Source organism: Mizuhopecten yessoensis, unplaced genomic scaffold (assembly GCF_002113885.1).
Source record: "Mizuhopecten yessoensis strain PY_sf001 unplaced genomic scaffold, ASM211388v2 scaffold1923, whole genome shotgun sequence".
In the NCBI taxonomy this organism is placed as follows: Eukaryota; Metazoa; Mollusca; class Bivalvia; order Pectinida; family Pectinidae; genus Mizuhopecten; species Mizuhopecten yessoensis.
Window position 1 is genome coordinate 45,882 of NW_018404289.1, and position 19,850 is coordinate 65,731.

Here is a 19,850-nt window from a genome sequence, read left to right on the forward strand (position 1 = left end):
TTCATAGGAAAGGGATGAGTTCTACAAAAGGAAAACCGTCACAGAAAATGTGTATTCTACAAAAGGGTACACTGCAGAGCAAAGTATATCAATATGATCAGTTATGTAAATATGATCAGAAACGTACACATCTAAATCGGATCTCTTGAGGACAACTTGTTCCGGTTAAAGTTGATTCCATTTTTTAGTGTACCCTTACTTGTAAAGGTTGGTCCTATTGTAGTCACAGGAGATTAAAGTTCCACTTCTTGTATCAAAGAACAACATTTTCACAACTTTGGTAAGAGAAAGCTCTCATAAGCCTCAACATCACACTTTATTGATATTATGCAAAACAAAAACAGTGATAAAAGAAATCCACTTCACTGTATTTATTTCAGTGGTTTTACTGACATAATGAACATCACAAAAGATACACAGTTTATAATATGATACAAAGGATTTATTTTCAAGTGTATGAAATAAAAAGACATTTTGTTCACAAACATGATTAACTGCCAACATTATGATCATTCCACGCTGCTGAGATTTAACCAGATTTTGAACACTAAAGCTGTGACAAGCGCTAAACCATATTGACTGGTTCCCCTGATTCTGGTATTCAAATGTTTATCGTGATTTTCTTTTTCATATTGAATTCAAAATGGCTTGATGAAGTAGAGATTACAGGTTATTTCGAAATTTTATTGCACTTTTTAATGTATCAAAATCCAATTTACATTTAATACAGAAGTACTGATAAATATCTGTATATAACCTTCAAACAAATAGACAGCATAATTAACACAACAGGGGAAAGTTGTTCCACTATATAATTTAAAAAAAGGTTAAGCTCTATTATGTGTTCAAGCTAACTGCAAAACTGTTTTTTCAGAGCACTTATTTTTATTTTAATTTACTGGTGTTATTTATGAAATTTTAACTTTTTCTTGATCCCGTCTTTGAAAGTCAATCCAAACTCTTTCTAGGTTGAAATACTTCTGAAAAACAGATAAGTTTTCTTTGATAAAAAAACCCACTCTTAACAGTAAACCTCTGCTTGTTGTCTGAAACACAAAGTCAATGCCCAATCAAATCTACACGAATGTATTTTCTTCATCAAAACCTAGGAACTGTTACACTGTTAAGCAGCTGAACTGTTTTCATTGTATAAAGGAATTTTACAGTAAGTTAAATATTTGGTAGTTTTGAAGCTGGTCATCAGAAAGAGAGCAAGGTTTTTCAGCCTGGTCAGAAACTTTGGCGTGGAATTGACGGAGAGGCTGAGGACTATGACTTAGCTCCCTGTGTTGCCTGTCGTCTCTTCACATCCCAGTTGTAAACTCGCGCCATATCTAAGAATCAAGTTAAGGAAACGGTTCAGGACAAACACTGCTATAAATCAACACTGACTAACACCAAGGTTTACAAAATCACAATACTGTTAAATCTAGGTGATGCTATAACACTCACAATTCTGTGTTTAATATGGGATTTCTTCCTCACAGAACCAAATTCTAACATGACACTTTTTCTGAAAAGTAACTTATATAATGATTCATTCTTTAGCATTGCTTATTCAAATATGGAAGTATTTGCCTCAGAATACCAGAATACTGTACTATAATGCTTATATTTTGCTACTACTGGATTACTGTATAACTATATGGGGAAATTGTTCCAAACAAAACTTAGAGTGCTAAAATTACAAAAAGAGTAGCACGTATAATCCTCAATGAACCATCAGATGCACCATCTAAACCACTTTAATTGAAACTACAGTTTAGAAATTAATACAAGAATTCCACGGAAGTGGATGTGTCGCCTGCATGCAGTTTGAGTTTGATCGGCCCAAGGAAACTGAAGTTATTGCACGAAAACAGATTTTCTATTTATAGTAACAGTGACCTTGACATTTGACCTTCGGACCTGAAAAGCAATCCCAACCAAGCACTTTTGGTAAGGAAGCACTGCATGAAGTTTGAGTTTGATCAGCCCAAGGAAACTCAAGTTATTGCACGAAAACCTCTGTTCGGACGACGACGACGCCGCCGACAAAGCAATACCTATGTGTCACCAGCTTTTCGCATGCGACACAAAAAGGGTGAATTATCACAAAGCTGTACTATGTATAAATCAATTGATGGATTAACACCTAAATACCTCAAGAATTTATTTGTCCAACCTCCATCTAATTATACTTTACGTTTTACAACAGATAGAGAACTGATCCAACCCAAACCTAAGATAGAACTATATAAGAAAAGCTTTCAAATGTTTGGTATTCATGCATGGAATGGATTGCCCGTACAAACTAAAAATTCTGACAGTCTACAGTCTTTCAAGACAAAATGTTTTAAGCACTTTCTTCACCTCTGAATTCTAGTTCGATCCATATTTATATTATGACCATATTGCTGTATCCTCCATGTTATCAAGTTCCTGTACTAGAAAGATTACAATCTTTGCAATGTTGTCTGTAAATTACTATGTATATGCTTCTTGATTCATATTTAAGTATTGATAATATAATTACATTGTGTCCATGTACAATTAATTTACTATACATTTTACAGCAACATGTTTGGCTGTAATTATGCTAGAATTGTATTTCAAATCTATGCAATGTTGCCTTTGATTATACCTGAATTTATATTCATATTTAATGCTATTACTCTGTATATATTATTGCCGTAGATTGTAGAGAAGGCCTCAAGGGAGAATAGTTTTGTAACTAATTGAGCTACCTTCTAAAAATAAAGCGTTATTATCATTATTATTTATATATTTTTATAATTATAAAGAGATGCTGCCCAGTGTACCTTATTATTAAATAACAGTGATTACTGTTCTCTTTTTCATTTTTATTTCACAAATAAAGTACATACCGGGTTTACATACCAATGGCTTAGGTGCCAAAAAGTGTGAAATTCACTGAGTGCTTTGGCCAAGGTAAGCCACATGTCTACAATTATACTAGACAGTGTTTTGAAGTCTTGTGAAATTTGCCTTTGTTCGGAGGGGTATAACTTACACTAAAGTTAAAATGCTGACACGTGCCCTAGACCTCTGGACAAACAGACACCTTCAACATAACTTGGTCCAATGCCTGAACACTTGGGCGTGTAAATATTTGGTAAAAAGGATACTGACTTCTAACGTTGTTGTTTGGTCTCTAATATAACTTAAATCGTCATCAACTTGTGTTAGGTTTTTGCTAGCTGCATCTAAGTTCTTTTCTAACAAACTTGTTGCATCATCAATAGTGTATTCCAACATTACATTAGCCTGAAAAGAAAACAGAAAAAGACCAAGCATTATTTACAAATAAGGAAAATATATAAACGTAACAACATTAATCAAAGGTTAAGTCATTTATAATTACCAGTTATTATCCTAGATTGTTTTAATTCATGATACCCAACTCCAACATTTTTTTACTTTGCTGCTATTTTTTGTTCCTGAAGTACTCTCATTGCAATGGTCTATTCCAGAAAATTGTGATAATTATTAACCCATCCTAGACCCCATATATTGTTAATTAAAGTGCTCCTCTACCCCCAATATAATCTTTTGTAGAATAACCTTTTACGGTATTACCAATGGCATTTTATCTAATATGCTCTTTCAATACATAATGCATTATGTAATATCGAAATCTTGTAAAAATATTCTTGGGAGATGTTCATGTGTTTTGGACAATGATAATGTACTTACCCCTAACCATAAACACACTTTTTCTGTGGGTGGAATCTTTGCTTTCGCATAAACCTGATCTGACAGTAAAAACCTTGTCTCTACTGGGTCAGTGGAATCCTGAAAATCATCAATACTATATTTGAATGATCTCCCTTTAATCAATTTCTTCAGTATTTACCTGAATATCCATTAGAACTAGTAATTGAACTGAAATGTATAATTGAAATTAGAATACTTTTCAACCTTCAAGTCTAAGACAAAAAAATGTATAACGATTATTTTTCTCATCCTCTTATATATTCCACCATAATCCACCCACATATGTTGATTATTTCTTAATTAGATAAGAGTATGTGTAATGAAATTTTATATGTTAATGCAATGAAAAATAACATAAAATGGTAAAGCTTTCCATTAATTCCTTATATAATCTAGCTGAAATAACTAGGAAAAACACTTACCTTTCTAGACTGTAGATGTCTTACTATATCTAAAGAGGTTTTTATGTCTGGAATTTGGGACTTTAACCTGAACAAAAAAAGGTGTTAAAAAACAGAATCAGAATAAGAATTGATTCCATGGCTGTGGTTCAGACTGACACTTATTATTTGGGTAACCAGATTGTTATGGCTATTTAAAACACATATAATCGATTCCTACGTATCACATGATTTGAAAGTGGTGATTTGAAGTGTAGTCAGAACTACTTATCACCTGTATTATGCACATCTCTGTATGTGTGCACATATATACAGTCTATAGGCCGTTTTTTCATTCAATCTCAAAATGTTAAAATACATATGTAAAACATAAGAGCATGGCAGTAAATTATGATATTTAATGCAAGTGCAAGGGAAACACATTTGTCAGTTTCTTTACTGGAAATTGTCAATGTAAGGTTACCTAGCTTTTTTGGTGTTGAGGTTGTATTCCATGAATTTGTATTTATTGTGCTGCTCATCAAGCCTCTTGAGAACTACTTCAGCAGATTCATTACTGGCTCTCTGCATATAACTATCAACATCCTCCTGTAAAAATAGTAACAAAAAATAAGACAAATAAATAAACACTGTTTACAGCATGTAACAAGAAATTATTGTACGATTAGATAGTTTGAGTTTTCATGAATAGCTTCTGGTATAGGCACTAATGTGCATTTCAGGAAACCTGTTTGGTTTCAGACAGCCATGATGGGCCTTACAGATCATCTTCAGTTGCACTTGAACATATTACAGAAATGGTTCAAAACATATGAGCTTTCGTCCTTTTGACCTTTTCAATTTTGTTGCCATCAGATTTGAATCCGAAATGGATCAGGCATATATATATGCATGCCAAAGAGGGTAAAACTATTGATTCATATGCCTACTCTTTTACTGTGGTTGAGCAAGTGTGCAAATGTTATAGATCTATCAAGTCTGATCTGTAATCAAAGAATCAACACATTTCAGAAATGGGCCATGAAGGATGCAATAGAAATATATAAACTTTTTTTTGGTTATGGAATCAAAGTGCATTGCAATTTTCAGGGTGAAAGACCATTAACTGCATTCACAGTGCCAGGTTATTTTGTCTGCAATCCATATTCAACTGGGCCTTTTTGCACTAGGATGTTTCACCGCAAACTATTTTTAGGCAATTTTTATAGTCTGTTTAGTAGTGTATGGCCGATGCATTCACATTTGAAATTGTCCTCAATTTTCAAAAAAAAAAAATTATATTAAACTCATATATGGTTGGCCAGATTTCCACACATTATATACCTGAAGCCCTAACACCAGCCTAAAACATTTTAACATAAAGATGTCAGGTATGGGTCCAGAGCGCATTGCTATATGAAAAAGTGGAGAAAAAAATTTAGACACCGTTTGGTATCAAGGAGTGACTAATCAACAAAAAAATGTGGTCCTGAAATTTTCAAAACAAGAATAATATATTCTGTTTTAGGTCCAGATCAGTATGGTTTGTTGTTAAGTCACTCAATGACCTACAAAAATGACGTTCGCTCATGTGGGAAATTTTGAACGATTGTAAACCGAAGACTCTACTGACAGAATTTCGCAGCTGTTGGTGATAAAAAGAGCAGATTTGGATCAATAATTAATCCATTTATCGATAAATGTGAGTAATGTATTGTGTCATGGTCAATTTTTGTTGTCAGCACCTCAAAACTCTCTGACACAAAGCGGTGTCGGAGAATTCCACCTTTTCATATAGCAGTGCGCTCTGGCCACACACCAGACATCTATCTGTCAAAGTCTGGTGTCAGGGCCAGAGGAAACTCAGGCTACTTAGTCTAGTCAGATTTCATGACAAGTACTGATTGTTTTCTGTAATGTAGAATATTAGATGCCCATATGTTTTTGTGTATACCTGCATGCCTGATTTTGTTTATGAATACATATTAAAGAACATAGTGCTTTTTTATTAATTTCCTATTCATTACAATACATCGTCATGACAATACGCCATTACTGGTACTGTGACGACGAGTTTTCACTTGTAAGTTGTAGAACCTCGGAGGCAATGACGTATGATTTTTCTCCTGAAAAAAAATGAAGGCGTTTAAGTATAAACCAATAAATATCAGCCAACGTGCTTTGTATCAAAAGCCAGTCTAGAATTCCTTCAAAACACACTGCCTGATTATTTATGGTCATCCTCTTGCGATATGCCATCTTCCCAAAAGTCAAGACGCGACATGTCTATATCGTGGATATGTTATAAACATTCAAACATTCTAGCGAAAACTATGTCATCTTCAAAAATAGTTCATTAGGGACATGCATCTTTTCTCACCACAAATTCTGCCAGAGGAATGCCAGCGTGCTTCGTTTGTTCGGGCATGCTTTCGGTTGTCGCCATGTTTAGAAATGACTCTCGCTAAATCTCGCAATAATGACGTTCGATAAGTTTGTCACCAGCCTTCACTTAAGATGTGTAAGTCTAGAGAGGTTCCGATGGAATATAAAGATGGCAATGTTGAAGGTGAGGAATTATTTCACAAATCGTTCATAATATTGCGTATTCTCGTTTTATTAACTCTTTGCATGATATCCTATTCATTTCAGTTGTTTAACAGTTATTTTATTGTTTCTGGTTTATTCTGATAAGATAAGAGTTGTTTGTAAATAGCAAACGGATTGGTGTTGACAGTCTTTAAGATAAAACGTTTCTGTCTGTCACTGATCAGAATAAGACATCGATTTCATGGTTGTGGTTCAGACTGACACTTATTATTTTGGTAACCAGATTGTTATAGCTATTTAAAACACATATAATCGATTCCTATGTATAACATGATTTGAAAGTGGTGATTTGAAGTGTGAAGTGTACTTTAAAAAGACAATAGCAGGGCAGCTGTAGGTAAACAAAGAAAGAATATAAATAATTTTGGAGGAAAAGGAAGATGAATATATTTTTTGTAGCCTAATAGATGGAATTGTTTTGTTTTAACAGAAAGGAAACATTTGATTGCTTTGAAAGCGCTGTCATCATATGTGATGTCCATAACAGGGAATTGATTTTCCCAGCAACAATTAATTGTATGCTTATAAAGCATAAAAAAAAATGTTTCCTGTAACCTGACTTAATCTATGAATCCAGACCAGTGCCAACTTCAAGGTTTTTTTTCAAGTGTCGACTGTAAATCTGTTTTCCTAATTTGGTTAAAAAAATCCTTCCCTATTTGTTTTATATCTAGAAAAGAAACGAGTAATTGGCTAAATCTTCATTACTGTTTTAAAGCTCTTTGTTATCTCCAATAAAGAAGAGTTATAATCTGTTCAGAATTTTTCTTATTTTGGGTTGCTTTTCCCAGTGTACTGTAATAAAACGTTATATGCTTAAGAAATACATTTGTTATACTTTCTTTTTCACAAAACTTTTTCGCTTTACTCAGGGGCTTTGAAGGCTAGAAATTAGTTTTAAAAAACACTAATTATTAGGCTAGTGGTAGTTTCAAATTCACTACTTAGTCAATGTACATATTCTACGAAACCTAATAGTATTCAACATGATCAGTACTATAAGATTTTGACTAGTCAAATAGGCTAGCAGGTTTTAAAACCACTAATCCAGCTTGATATTCCATTGGTCTAGGACTAGTGTCCGACTACCCATATTATGGCCAAGAAATTTGTTGTGTTAATACTTTTCATCAACATTACTCATCACCTGTATAATTGTCGTTGCACATGCAAGAAATAAAAGAACATTTATCAGGAAAATAACTTTTAATACCCATTTGTACAGTAGATAAGTGTCTGGACACAAACTCTGTCTAAATACTAGCATTCATTCAAAAGGGGGGAAAAAGAAAGAACAATCTTCCCCTTCAGTTTTGGATTAATGAAACCCGAAACCAGGGATGTAAATTAAGAGGATTGGAAAGTTGCTGCTTCTTTTAGTAACTCTAGATCTATAGCACACACTCCCTAGACCAAACAAAGTGACCACCAACTGGTGATGGTCAAGCTATTTAAAGCATGGTTGCATGTTTGAAAACAAATTAGTCCCTATACCTCTTTTGTTTAAATTGTTGTTGTAGGTAGTTTATATTGAATCTAGTTGATTAGTCTTAAGCATCAGGAATTGGTATTTTGATTTATTGCCATATTTCTGTGATTTTCCCAGACGTATATATATCATTACTGAAGCATGTTAAACTAAGCTATTACCATTTTATCTATTGTAAAATATTGGTTTAAGTCCTTTTAAAAAAAATGATTACATAAAATTCACATGTTGCCATGCATTTTACAAAATTATGTCCTGTTAACTTTCTTTCTCCAGTAGCACTAATCTTTTCAAAATCAATGATGTTAGAAAGCTGAATTTTCACATAGTCTGTGCTTATTTTTATGGCGAATATTATTATATATTAACTTACATTAATTTTGTAATGGATGCTGATTTTTAAATTAGTTTCAATAATGGATTGCCTTTGTACATTTTGATTTTACTTCATATTTTCAGCAACAAGGACAGTCCCAGTTTGAAGAACGATGGCCGTTAATGCGTCCTACAGCCCTGAAGTTGCTTCGTCAGGAGCCTGTCACCAAAATAGAATGGCAGGATCTTTTCTGGTTAGTATGATAAAACATTCTGCATAATTGTGATTTTTTTTTTCTAAATGGAGAAAAGAAAAAAGAAAAGTAAAGAGTATTGCATTAAAACAAATTAACATACCCCGGCTTTCACTATTAAAGTAATTTATCAAATTTACTATTCCCTGCTTTTGCCCTTACTTCACTGTTTATGTTATTAGTTCTCTATATCAGCCTTGTAAGTCACAAATATCGAACAACCCTGGACGCTTGTGGACGGGCAGAGCTTGTATTGACCTTACACTGTCCATTTGTTATCAACTTTGATATTGAAAGAAGGTATATATGGCAATGTAGCTTTTCGGTGGTTGGAACATTACTTTCTAAATATGTCTTGGTTTTGTACAAGTATGATAAAATAATGTATGAGCTTTGGGGATATAGCAAAATCCTGGTTCCTTCCTCTTGACCAGACCTACCAGGTATTCCCATCAGCTTTCCTAGGGAAGTAGACCTGGAACATAAAGCCCATATGTTTTAACTGTATACTATTTCATCTGCTTTTACTTAAGTAAAAATAGAAATTGGTCGTTATAGTTTCATGTAATTTTGTAATGTGAAAGGGTTTTGACCATGATTTTTAATAATTTCATATTTTATGGTCATTTGATGCATTAAGTTGTGTAGTGACCGAGACCCCCGTCTGTAGTGGCCGAGACCCAGTCTCTCTCGATACTCAGATGATAGACAGGCCAGGTGATGTAGTGACCAATACCCCGTCTCTCTCGATACTCAGATGATAGACAGGCCAGGTGATGTAGTGACCTATACCCTGTCTCTCTCGATACTCAGATGATAGACAGGCCAGGTGATGTAGTGGCCGAGCGACCCAGTCTCTCTCGATACTCAGATTATAGACAGGCCAGGTGATGTATTGGCCGAGACCCCGTCTCTCTCGATACTCAGATGATAGACAGGCCAGGTGATGTAGTGGCCGAGACCCTGTCTCTCTCGATACACAGATGATAGACAGGCCAGGTGATGTAGTGGCCGAGACCCCGTCTCTCTCGATACTCAGATGATAGACAGGCCAGGTGATGCCCCATCTGTATTAGCCAAGTGAATATGCATATTTTGAACTCTGTATGAGGTCACGTGATCTGTGACGTCACAGTGGCACGACTTATACAATGTCATGTCAATTAGGTGTACCCATTCTGACATGCCCCCTTTACATATTTACATATTACATGTATCTGCAAAATGTTGTAAGTAATGGCAGCAACCAATATAATAATTATGTTGTATGGGTAAAATCATCAATCTACAAATAAAGACATCAATTCTCTGAAAGAAAAGTTATACATTCAAGTCTGAATCATGAAAATCTAATTCCGTGTCTGCATCAACGTCATTCAATGTACATTGTAACTTTTAGCTGAGTGATAGTAATACACAGTTTACACACCTAAATATCTTATCTGTGAATTAAAAGGTATGTTAATTAGCTATAGTTCTTACCACTTAATACTAGTCTATAGCCAAAGGGCATTTATGATACCTACCTGTAAAATCACAGGTAAACTAATTACCTCAGAGGTGTTACCTGTGAATGTCATGGCCAAATGGCATTGATAACCAATCCTCCAACTAACACAAGTACAGAGTAGTATGATGTACCAGTGCGTTTCTTTTTGTCCCCAATGTTGGAAGATTTTTTGTTGTTGAAAGCATTATAAGTATATTTCAACAGTGTGTAACTGTATTTTACATGCGATTTGACCTTAGGCTAGTAACCTGGACCAAAACTGACGATGTTTAATACGGTAAACATGTATGTGTATCATATACGATATTTGTTTTTTGGTCAACTGAGCTTCAGCTCAAGTGAACTATTGCTATCCGTCTTGTCCATCATTCGTCGTCCGTTAACATTTTACATTTTCAAATTAAGCTGAAATACTGTCAAAGGGATTTCATTGATACTTCATGGGAATGTTACTGACAACTCCTTTAACAAGTGTTGTTATTTTTCGGGTCGATCAGAAATCCAAAATGGCCACTGAGACCGCCATTTTGAAAAACTATTTCAAATTTAAAGTCAAGTTCTACTGGGCTGATTTAACTGAAACTTGGTAGGAATGACCGAGTCATTGTCCTGACAAAGTGTTGTTATTTTTTGGGTCAATCAGAAATCCAATATGACCACCAGGGCTGGCCATTTTGAAAAACTATTACGAACTTAAAGTCAAGTTCTACTGGGCCTATTTAACTGAAACTTGGTAGGAATGATCAACTCAAGGTCCTGACAAAGTGTTGTTATTTTTCGGGTCGATCAGAAATCCATTATGGCCGCCAGGGCCGTCCATTTTGAAAAACTATTTCAAACTTAAAGTCAAGTTCTACTGGGCCGATTTAACTGAAACTTGGTAGGAATGGTCCTGACAAAGTGTTGTTATTTTTTTGGGTTGATGAAAAATCCAATATGGCCACTAGGGCCGGCCATTTTAAAAACATATTTCAAACTTAAAGTCAAGTTCTACTAGGACGATTTAACTGAAACTTGGTAGGAATGATCGACTTATGTTCTTGACAAAGTGTTGTTATTTTTTGGGTCAATCAGAAATCCAATATGGCTGTCACAGCCGCCATTTAAAAAAACTATTTCTCACTTAAAGTCAAGTTCTACTGGGCCTATTTAACTGAAACTTGGTAGGAATGATCAACTCAAGGTCCTGACAAAGTGTTGTTATTTTTTAGGTCGATCAGAAATCCAATATGGCCACCATTTTGAAAAACTATTCAAACTTAAAGCCGAGTTCTACTAGGCCCATTTAACTGAAACTTGGTAGGAATGGTCCTGGCAAAATAGATTTTTTTCGGGTCCATCAAAAATCCATAATGGCCGCCATGGCTGCCATTTTGGATTTTTTTTAATTTAAAACTTAAAAACAAGTTCTAATAGGCTATATTGACTGAAACGCGGTCTAGGAATGATCAACTCATTGTCCTGACTAACTTGAGTTAAAGTTATACTTTTAATTTTTTTTTTACTCAAATTTTGGTAGGGATGATTGACAACATTATCTCCACTTCATATTTCAACAACAAAAATTAATACTGTAGTACTCAGGTGATCGTTAAGGCCCATGGGCCTCTTGTTTTATTAAATTTATGAATTTTGAAGTTTTATGAATTTTGGAGTAATGGTGGTGATGATATGACATTTATTGAATAGTTTAAAATACCAACATCAACATTTGTTTAGCAGCATTTTTAACAAAAATATATCTTTAGGGGCGGATCCATGAAATTGTGATGAGTTTACACGTGACACACTGTTTTCAGAATATACCTTGATTGATAATTTTAACATCAATCCAAACTAATGCAGTTCCTGTTTATAAAAATTGTGTTTTAAAACAAACGCAAAACCAATGTTGTGAAGCCTAGTTGAATTGAATATCACCAACTAGATTGAGCCCGACATAATTCTTTGAGTTTGAAAAACATTTATAATTTGAAGCAAGCGATGAGTGGAAATTTGGGAACCTGCTTCTTTTCTGAAAAAATATGCATAGAATATGAAGCAGTAAGGTTTGTGCTTGGGTTTTGGGTAATTACTTCAAGACACACCAGAGTGACGAACCTGTTTCTACTTCTACTTCTAAATGGTACTGACCAACTTCAACAATTTGAAAATAAAATGTCAGACGAGGAGTGAAACATGAAAAGAGATTGTTTTTAAAAGATAGGAGATGGTCTAAATTGCGTTTGAAAAGTGATGGTAGTGGGCTTATTTGAATAATTCCGTTGTGGGGCTTGAAATAATGTCAGGTGGGAGTTTATTCCACTCGGGTATAGTTTGAGGGAAAAATTATACCTTTCTGGTCTGGGTTTTTGAGTGGGGAATTTGATACGAAAACTGGTGGTTTGTTGAGGATTATTTTCTAACTAATTAATCTGTCTGGTTTTACGATAGCGTCTTTCTGGTTTACAATGTTATGAAGCATGGTCAGACGAGCATCTCTACGTCTATCTGCTAGAGGGCGCAGCTTTAGGTGGTCCAACATTTCTGACATACTGGAGGTACGATGGTTGTACCTGTGCTTATTGAGCACATAGCTTGCTGCCCTTCCCTGGACCATTTCCAACTTGTCAATATTTGTTTGGGTGTGAGGGTCCCATACTGTACAGGCATACTCAAGTGATGGTCGAACTAATGATTTGTATGCCTGTACTTTGGCTGATGTTGAGCCAATTTTAAGATTTCGTCTTAAAAAGCCTAGTGTCAAATTTGCTTTTGGGCAGATAGTATTTATATGTGAATCCCATTTATGGTCAGATGATAGTGTTACACCCAGATACTTGGCCTGACTAAGTTGTTCCAGTACGTGTCCATGTAAAGTATAATTATGGACTATTGGAGTTTTGTTTTTAGTCACCGACAATTAACACATTGCATTTGTTTCAGTGGAAGATCATTTTCCATGTATTTTCCCAGAGCGCTAGTGTTTAATTATTTATAAAGATGTTGTAAAAAACCTTATTGTAATTGTTGTTAAACGGGGTAGGCAAATAATGCCTCAGAACGGTACACTTATTTTTTATATATTTCAATACACATTAGAGAGAAAAGTATTTGCTTATTCCACGCAAATAGACTAGCAAGTTACTTATTTTAAGTGCAATGAAGAAAAAAATCATAAAGTGGAGAAGGGCCATTTTCATTTTCGCATCCCGATTTCAGCAGACATCTAAAGCAATACTTCAACGAAACAAATATTTCAAACTATCATATTTAATTGTGACAGTGACAGTTTGATTGACACTTGACATAAATTTGTTGTTCACATATACACTTGGGTATACAATTAAACTATACTGTCCGGTGTTTTTACTTTTCAAGTGATCTACATTCACGATTATGAGACAACCAAATTGAGTGAAAGTTTATGCTTTCCATGTCTACGATGCAAAGGATATTTGGTAAAACTTTCACTTTTAGACGTTGATATGTGGATATGTAACGTTTCATGGGGTTATTAAGTATATACATATATAGGGGAATACATACATGTATATACATATATAGGGGAATACATGCGATTTATCAGCAGATTTCAGAACATTACAGCAGATTATATTGCAGATATATGACTCTAAAAAGTCACATAATGAAACTGGCTCTTACGTCATCTTCTTATTTTAAATCAAGTAATATATGGAGTTTTCATTCTGTGTAGCCTCTGTGCTATATTCATATCTTAATTACGTTTCTGTCTTATCAGAATCGTCCCCCAAAGTATTTTTTTTACGTAAATAGTGATTTGTCTTCTTCCCGTCTTCAACCTAAATTGGTAGAGAATTGTATGTATTTAGTATGTAGGTTCATGCCAAGAATCGCACTGGCAGACGTGTCCTTTGAAGCAAATCAGAAATATAAAGGAGAGGTATAACTCCTGAACCCTAGCTACCTGTTATATGGACCAGTGACCAAAATGTGCCACTCTGTAACAAGTACCATGTGACCTGATAGCTCATTAAAATTCTAGCCAGTAAGGAGCGGTCAACTTTGATTGCCTATATCTAGGTAACGGGACACTTTTGAACGCACGTTGATGGATGATTATGTATTTATTTAACTATATTAAATCCTTGAAATTTGTATCCGTAGATATAATTTCAGTTTAAAGTTTCCTGTACAAAAGTACAGGTGTAATATAATATGCCCTATGATATATAAGTTCACTACTTTTGCAGTGCTGTGCACTCTGTGTGCTTATGGGACGACAAAGGCCCAAACAAGATGTATGGTGCCCTACAGGAGGATATCCTTGACTTCATCAGACATGCCCAGTCCGTAAGTCTTGTGCTTGATCAGTTATTTTTTGTACACTTATATTTGAACCCTGGTCTCATGCTTTTCCAGTGCAGGACTCTTCTTCATTTTATGAATGAACTATAGCTCTAGTTATGGGACTCAACATTTTTGAAATGATGTTAGGACTCGCCTGAAAAAAAATACAAACATAATTTGCCTGGTTGCAGTCAAAATATTTAAAAAAATATATCTTTCTCATTATTTTATTGAAAAGATGTGTTAATGCTTTTCTCCTCAGGCTGTGTTACTTGTCCGTTTTAATCTTTATCAAACCATGGTCTGTATTTAGCCAGTAATTTGCATTGCCATCCTTTTTTTTTTAAATGAAGTTTGTTAGTCTATGCATGGATGTCCTCCAGGCTTCTTGTTTTGTTTAAATATTTAAACTGGTGTATTACAGTATCTGTTTGTATTAGATCAATCAATTTTTCGTCAAAGCATGTTAATTATTTTCACAGTAAACACTATTGCAAAACCTTTGTCTATAACTTTTATAAAGCCATGTGGACCTTAAATTGAAAAAAATAAGTATCTTTGTTTAATCTCCCCTGGTCTGAAGGACTGATGAAATAAGCCAGGTGCAGCATCTGTTCTTTGTCCAGCAAACTTTTCCTGTTGACAATTTTCATTAGTACAAACATAATATCTACTAGGCTTGTGTAATTGTACACCACTGTATAAAAAACAACTAGTTAATTAACTGTGCCTGTTACAGAGAGTGCTGCAGCACCATGAGGACTCCGCCCTACTAAAAGCTTACATCGCTGAGTGGGGCAAGTTCTTCACTCAGTGTGACTACCTCCCCAAACCCTTTATGCAGTTAGTCACATCCCTTGCTGGCAAGCCACATGGCAGCATGCAGAAAAAGACTCAAGGAGAGGAAAGTCTAGTCAGAAAGGTAGGGGAAGTAATCACATAGATAAACCTAACTAAATGTCTAACATATAATTCAGTAAGTTATCACCAATTAACATTATTTTCGTGTAACACATTGAATGTAACAAATAATTTAGTACTGCCAACAATTACAATTATTTCTTATGGAAAGATTTTCCATTTTGATGACAACTTCATTTGAGCTTGCGTAAATTGATTAGGTGGCAAAGCTTTGAATGATTGGCTTGTGCTCGACTGGAAAATAGCAATACCTCACTTGTAGCAAACCTGTGTTGTGTGGTTCTAGTTGATGCTGGACAGCTGGAACCAGAGCATTTTCTCCAATATAAAACAAAGACTGCAGGACAGTGCCATGAAATTACTCCACGCAGAGAGGAATGGAGAGGCTTTCGACTCACAGCTCGTCATAGGTGTACGAGAATCATATGGTACGATTATTCATATATATATATATATATTTATATTTTGCCAATTTTGTCAACACAAATTAAAAGATGTTCTGAATTTCTAAAATTAATGTGTGAATTTGCCTAAAGGCTTAAATTGTAAACAGTAGAAAGTAGATATGAAACTGCTTTGTCATTGCNTTAAAAGATGTTCTGAATTTCTAAAATTAATGTGTGAATTTGCCTAAAGGCTTAAATTGTAAACAGTAGAAAGTAGATATGAAACTGCTTTGTCATTGCTATGATTTCCACTTTTTGTTTAACCAGTAAACCTTAGTTCAGATGTAGAAGACAAGTTAAAGATTTACCGGGAGAACTTTGAGAAAGCTTACCTTGATGCCACAGAGAAGTTCTACAAACTGAAGGCGCCCCAATACCTGGAGGCCAATGGTGTACAGAACTATATGAGGTATGCTGACGCTAAGCTGAAGGAGGAGGAGACGAGAGCCCGTCGGTATCTGGAGACGGGATGGGGATGTAGTTCAGTCTCAACAGTAAGTCATCAACATACACATCTGTAAAGTTTCCAGATTTTTGATAGTTCAAAATGTCCACAAATTTTCACAAAATTTCAATATACAGGACATGTATTATTAGTTTTACAGATATAATTAGTTGTATGACTGTTGTTCCTATATTTTCTCACAAACATAACCAAGAAATTCAATTCATATTTATATTTCGAAATAATATTAAAAACAGGCGATGCTGCTTCCATTTATGTTTTTATAGCATTAATAAACCCACACATACTGCCTGAACTGAGTTTACTTCTTAAAATGGCAATAAAAATCCAGAGTAAAATACACAACTTCTAAAGGAATTGGTGATACACAAAACTCAACAAAAAAAAAAAAAAATGTTCTCAAATTACCTCATTCCCTTTACAGTGTTAAATAAAAGTCATTATCACTGCAGTTCACACTTGTATGCCGATGATACCACAGTTGAGACTAATGATAAATTCATTGATGTAATAAATGACAAATTTAATGCTGATGCAAATCTTATTTCTAAACGGTGTAGTTCTAATAAAATGTGTATTAATACTGAGAAAACAAAAACTATGTTAATTATTACATATCAACGTAAGAGCAGGCCTGAGTGTTATTACCAATGGCACCGAAAATGTAAAAACAGAAAAACTCCTTGGCGTCACTGTTGATGAATGTTTATCTTGGAATGCACATGTTAACGATGTATGCAAACAGCTGTCTTTTTACATTTTTCAAATGAAACGTTTGAGATTGTTCAAGTCAGGGTTCCTGTTTAACATATTACAACTGTTTTGTAAATCCATATTTTCACTATTATGCAAATACCTGGGGAAACACTTCTCAGGTAAATACAACCAAACTCGATAAACTCCAGAAAGGAGCTGCAAGGGTTATCTTGAACTGTGAGTTCAATACTCCATCCAGTGACATGTATAAGAAGTTTAACTGGCTACCTTTTTCAAAACGTTTATTGCACAATCAGTCAGTTTTAATGTACAAATTTTTACATGGATTGGCTCCGCACTATCTTAACCATTTTAAATACACTACGGATGTCCAGTCAAGAGTGACTAGATCTTTGTCTAATAACTTGTTTTACCTACCTTCATTTAAAACTAATGTTTAAGGAATCTTCTACCTACCAGGGACCGTATACATGGAATATTTTACTTGAACATGTTAGAAATGCACCCTCACCATTGTCTTTTAAACAGAGTGCTAAGAAGTTTTTTATGGACTTATCTTAAGAACTGTAAATGGATGTTTTATACAATTGCATTTAATCATGTTTTATTCTGATGATTCTCTGTTTTATGTACATTTTGTAAATTATTGTATATTTTATAACTACTTGACCAAATGTTAGACGAGTCGTTGACTCAACTTTGACATCAAGTATAAATAAAGACTATTATTATAATTATTATTAAAATCAGAGTTTTGATGTGTTTGTTATCTGATAAAATGAAAACAGAATGACCAGTATCAAAAATCCTTTTGTCTTTTTTTGAGATAAACAAAATATGGTAATTATTACAAAAACTGATTGAACATTTTGTGAGTATTCCAAAATAACAATATTCATTTCTTAAATTCCTCATTAAGACAGTCATTGAAGTTTTGAGAAGATCTGTATAACCGTCACATTGTATCTTTCACAGTTGACAGAATGTTGTGTAAATGTCCTCGTCACAGCTTTCAAGGAAACCATTCTCAAAGAATGTGCTTCTATGATAAAGAATAATGAGACAGAAAGTAAGTATCAAAATTTGATGGCGCCGTTAATCTCAGAAAACATACATTTTTGTCTCGCCCCCACAAGGTAGCGGAAACTAGACTCGGGTGTTGGTTTTCTGGCGACAGCGTCAACATTAAGTTTTTGCGTTTAAGTTTGTTTCAGTGAAAGTATAAGTGCTAGACCAACCAAACTTGGACTAAAGATGCATCTTAGGTAGTACATCTCAACCCATGCATCAAATGCTGGATGCGGCCTACCTTTCCTTACCTTGATTTTGTCAGCATCTCCATCAACATTAAGTTTTTGTGTTTAAGTCAGTTTCTCTGAAACTATAAGTGCTACACCAACCAAACTTGACATGTGCATTGATGGTCAAAGCGGGGCACAGGCATGGCATATCAGTTGGAATGACTTGTTAACAGATTAGTTGAAGACGATAAAAAAGGAAACATTCGATACCAAACTTTCAAACAGATCTAAGTTTTATATATGATTTAAGCTCAAAATCGACAAGTGATCTTGTAGCTTGTTATTATTGGATCAGATGGTATCAAGGACAGGTATATAGAAATACTTACCACGGTAAATTTACCTGTTAGCTTGTCTCTAAAGTAACCTCATTGGAAATTGTTCCATTTGAAAAACTTCACAAAATATTTATTGAATAGTTTTCAGTAAGATATTTTTGATAAACAGATGGGTGCAGTAAACTAATAGAATTAAATTGACTGAATATTTTACCAGTAACTAATTGGAAAGGACATGAATTCATGAATGGAATGATAAAATATAACATGTATCTTCACAAGATTATTTGAATAATTATTTCATGTTCAAAACTACTTCTTTACTGATCTTATATACATAAAACAGATAATCTTTTTGCCTTCAAATATTATTTGTGTATATATGTGTTATAAAACCAGTAATGGAGAAGATTTCTATAGGCTTTACCTGTTATCCATTCCAATTGTATACCTATTTATAAATATATGGGTCAAAGAAGTAATATAGACGGTAAAATCCCATATAACACTGGATCCTAATGGAGGTATGTCTGAAGGATACGAATTACTTAAAATAGTATATGGGGCAAAGAAGTAATTCCAACAGTGTGGACAAGTTTAGGTTGTCAAATTTTCGGAGGGATTAGCTCCTTTATCAAGACAAAGTGAAACAGAACAGTTATATATACATATACATCATATTACAAGAAGATAGAACTGATATACTATAATTGAAAATATAGCTATTATATAAAACCAATAGTCCCCTCGGCTAAAGACAGCCGAAGGCTGCAATTAAGCTGAGAGCATCGCTGACAAGGAACCTTATATATATATACTATGAAATTTGTTGAAAGTTACGATAAGTGAATCACACTGCCTAGTTTTCTCCCTGTACTTCTTGTGTTGAGTGTCGTATTACTCTGTTGGTAAAGAACTGCGCCTGATGTTTAGCCTGATGGACCGGGTGCCTGATGGAATCGCACCCATGCTACATGCTCTGGAGGCCTACATTGTCAGTCAGGGCCTCGCTGACATGATGGCAGCTGCTGAAACGATCACAACTGTACGTAGTAATGTCTTTTGAAAACTTTTTATCCAACTACAAAGCATATTATTAGGTCACCTGAGACAAAGTCTCAAGTGACCTATTGCG

General features: G+C 34.5%; 2 protein-coding genes across 3 annotated transcripts in view; one reads left to right on the top strand and one right to left on the bottom strand.

Moving 5' to 3' along the window:
* Nucleotides 1-347: 347 nt before the first annotated feature.
* LOC110442709 (prefoldin subunit 3-like) lies at nucleotides 348-6,586 on the bottom strand. Its single transcript, XM_021486448.1, has 6 exons — nucleotides 6,478-6,586; nucleotides 4,582-4,706; nucleotides 4,140-4,206; nucleotides 3,697-3,795; nucleotides 3,129-3,267; nucleotides 348-1,334 (listed from the first exon to the last, which is right to left on the bottom strand). Exons 1-6 carry the CDS (start codon nucleotides 6,541-6,543, stop codon nucleotides 1,270-1,272), a joined length of 561 nt encoding a protein of 186 aa, XP_021342123.1. The 5' UTR covers nucleotides 6,544-6,586; the 3' UTR covers nucleotides 348-1,269.
* Nucleotides 6,587-19,850, top strand: part of LOC110442702 (cullin-5-like) — a 42,791-nt gene continuing 29,527 nt past the window's right edge. Inside the window, exons 1-8 of one of the 2 annotated variants that reach the window (XM_021486425.1) lie at nucleotides 6,587-6,666; nucleotides 8,656-8,765; nucleotides 14,490-14,589; nucleotides 15,326-15,508; nucleotides 15,794-15,935; nucleotides 16,221-16,447; nucleotides 18,112-18,205; nucleotides 19,624-19,760. In XM_021486425.1, the coding sequence (XP_021342100.1) occupies nucleotides 6,652-6,666; nucleotides 8,656-8,765; nucleotides 14,490-14,589; nucleotides 15,326-15,508; nucleotides 15,794-15,935; nucleotides 16,221-16,447; nucleotides 18,112-18,205; nucleotides 19,624-19,760 (1,008 nt within the window). In that variant the 5' untranslated portion in view covers nucleotides 6,587-6,651. The remainder of the gene's footprint in view (nucleotides 6,667-8,655; nucleotides 8,766-14,489; nucleotides 14,590-15,325; nucleotides 15,509-15,793; nucleotides 15,936-16,220; nucleotides 16,448-18,111; nucleotides 18,206-19,623; nucleotides 19,761-19,850) is intronic. The other variant, XM_021486434.1, reaches the window with a different exon arrangement.

Bases quoted from the DNA above. Each gene is read 5' to 3' on its own strand.
- LOC110442709 (XM_021486448.1), bottom strand. From the start codon at position 6,543: ATGGCGACAACCGAAAGCATGCCCGAACAAACGAAGCACGCTGGCATT. The intron at 3,796-4,139 runs GTAAGTGTTTTT...GATGATTTTCAG, and splicing joins GACATCTACAGTCTAGAAAG to GATTCCACTGACCCAGTAGA. The intron at 1,335-3,128 runs GTATCCTTTTTA...CTTGATTCTTAG, and splicing joins AACAACAACGTTAGAAGTCA to ATATGGCGCGAGTTTACAAC.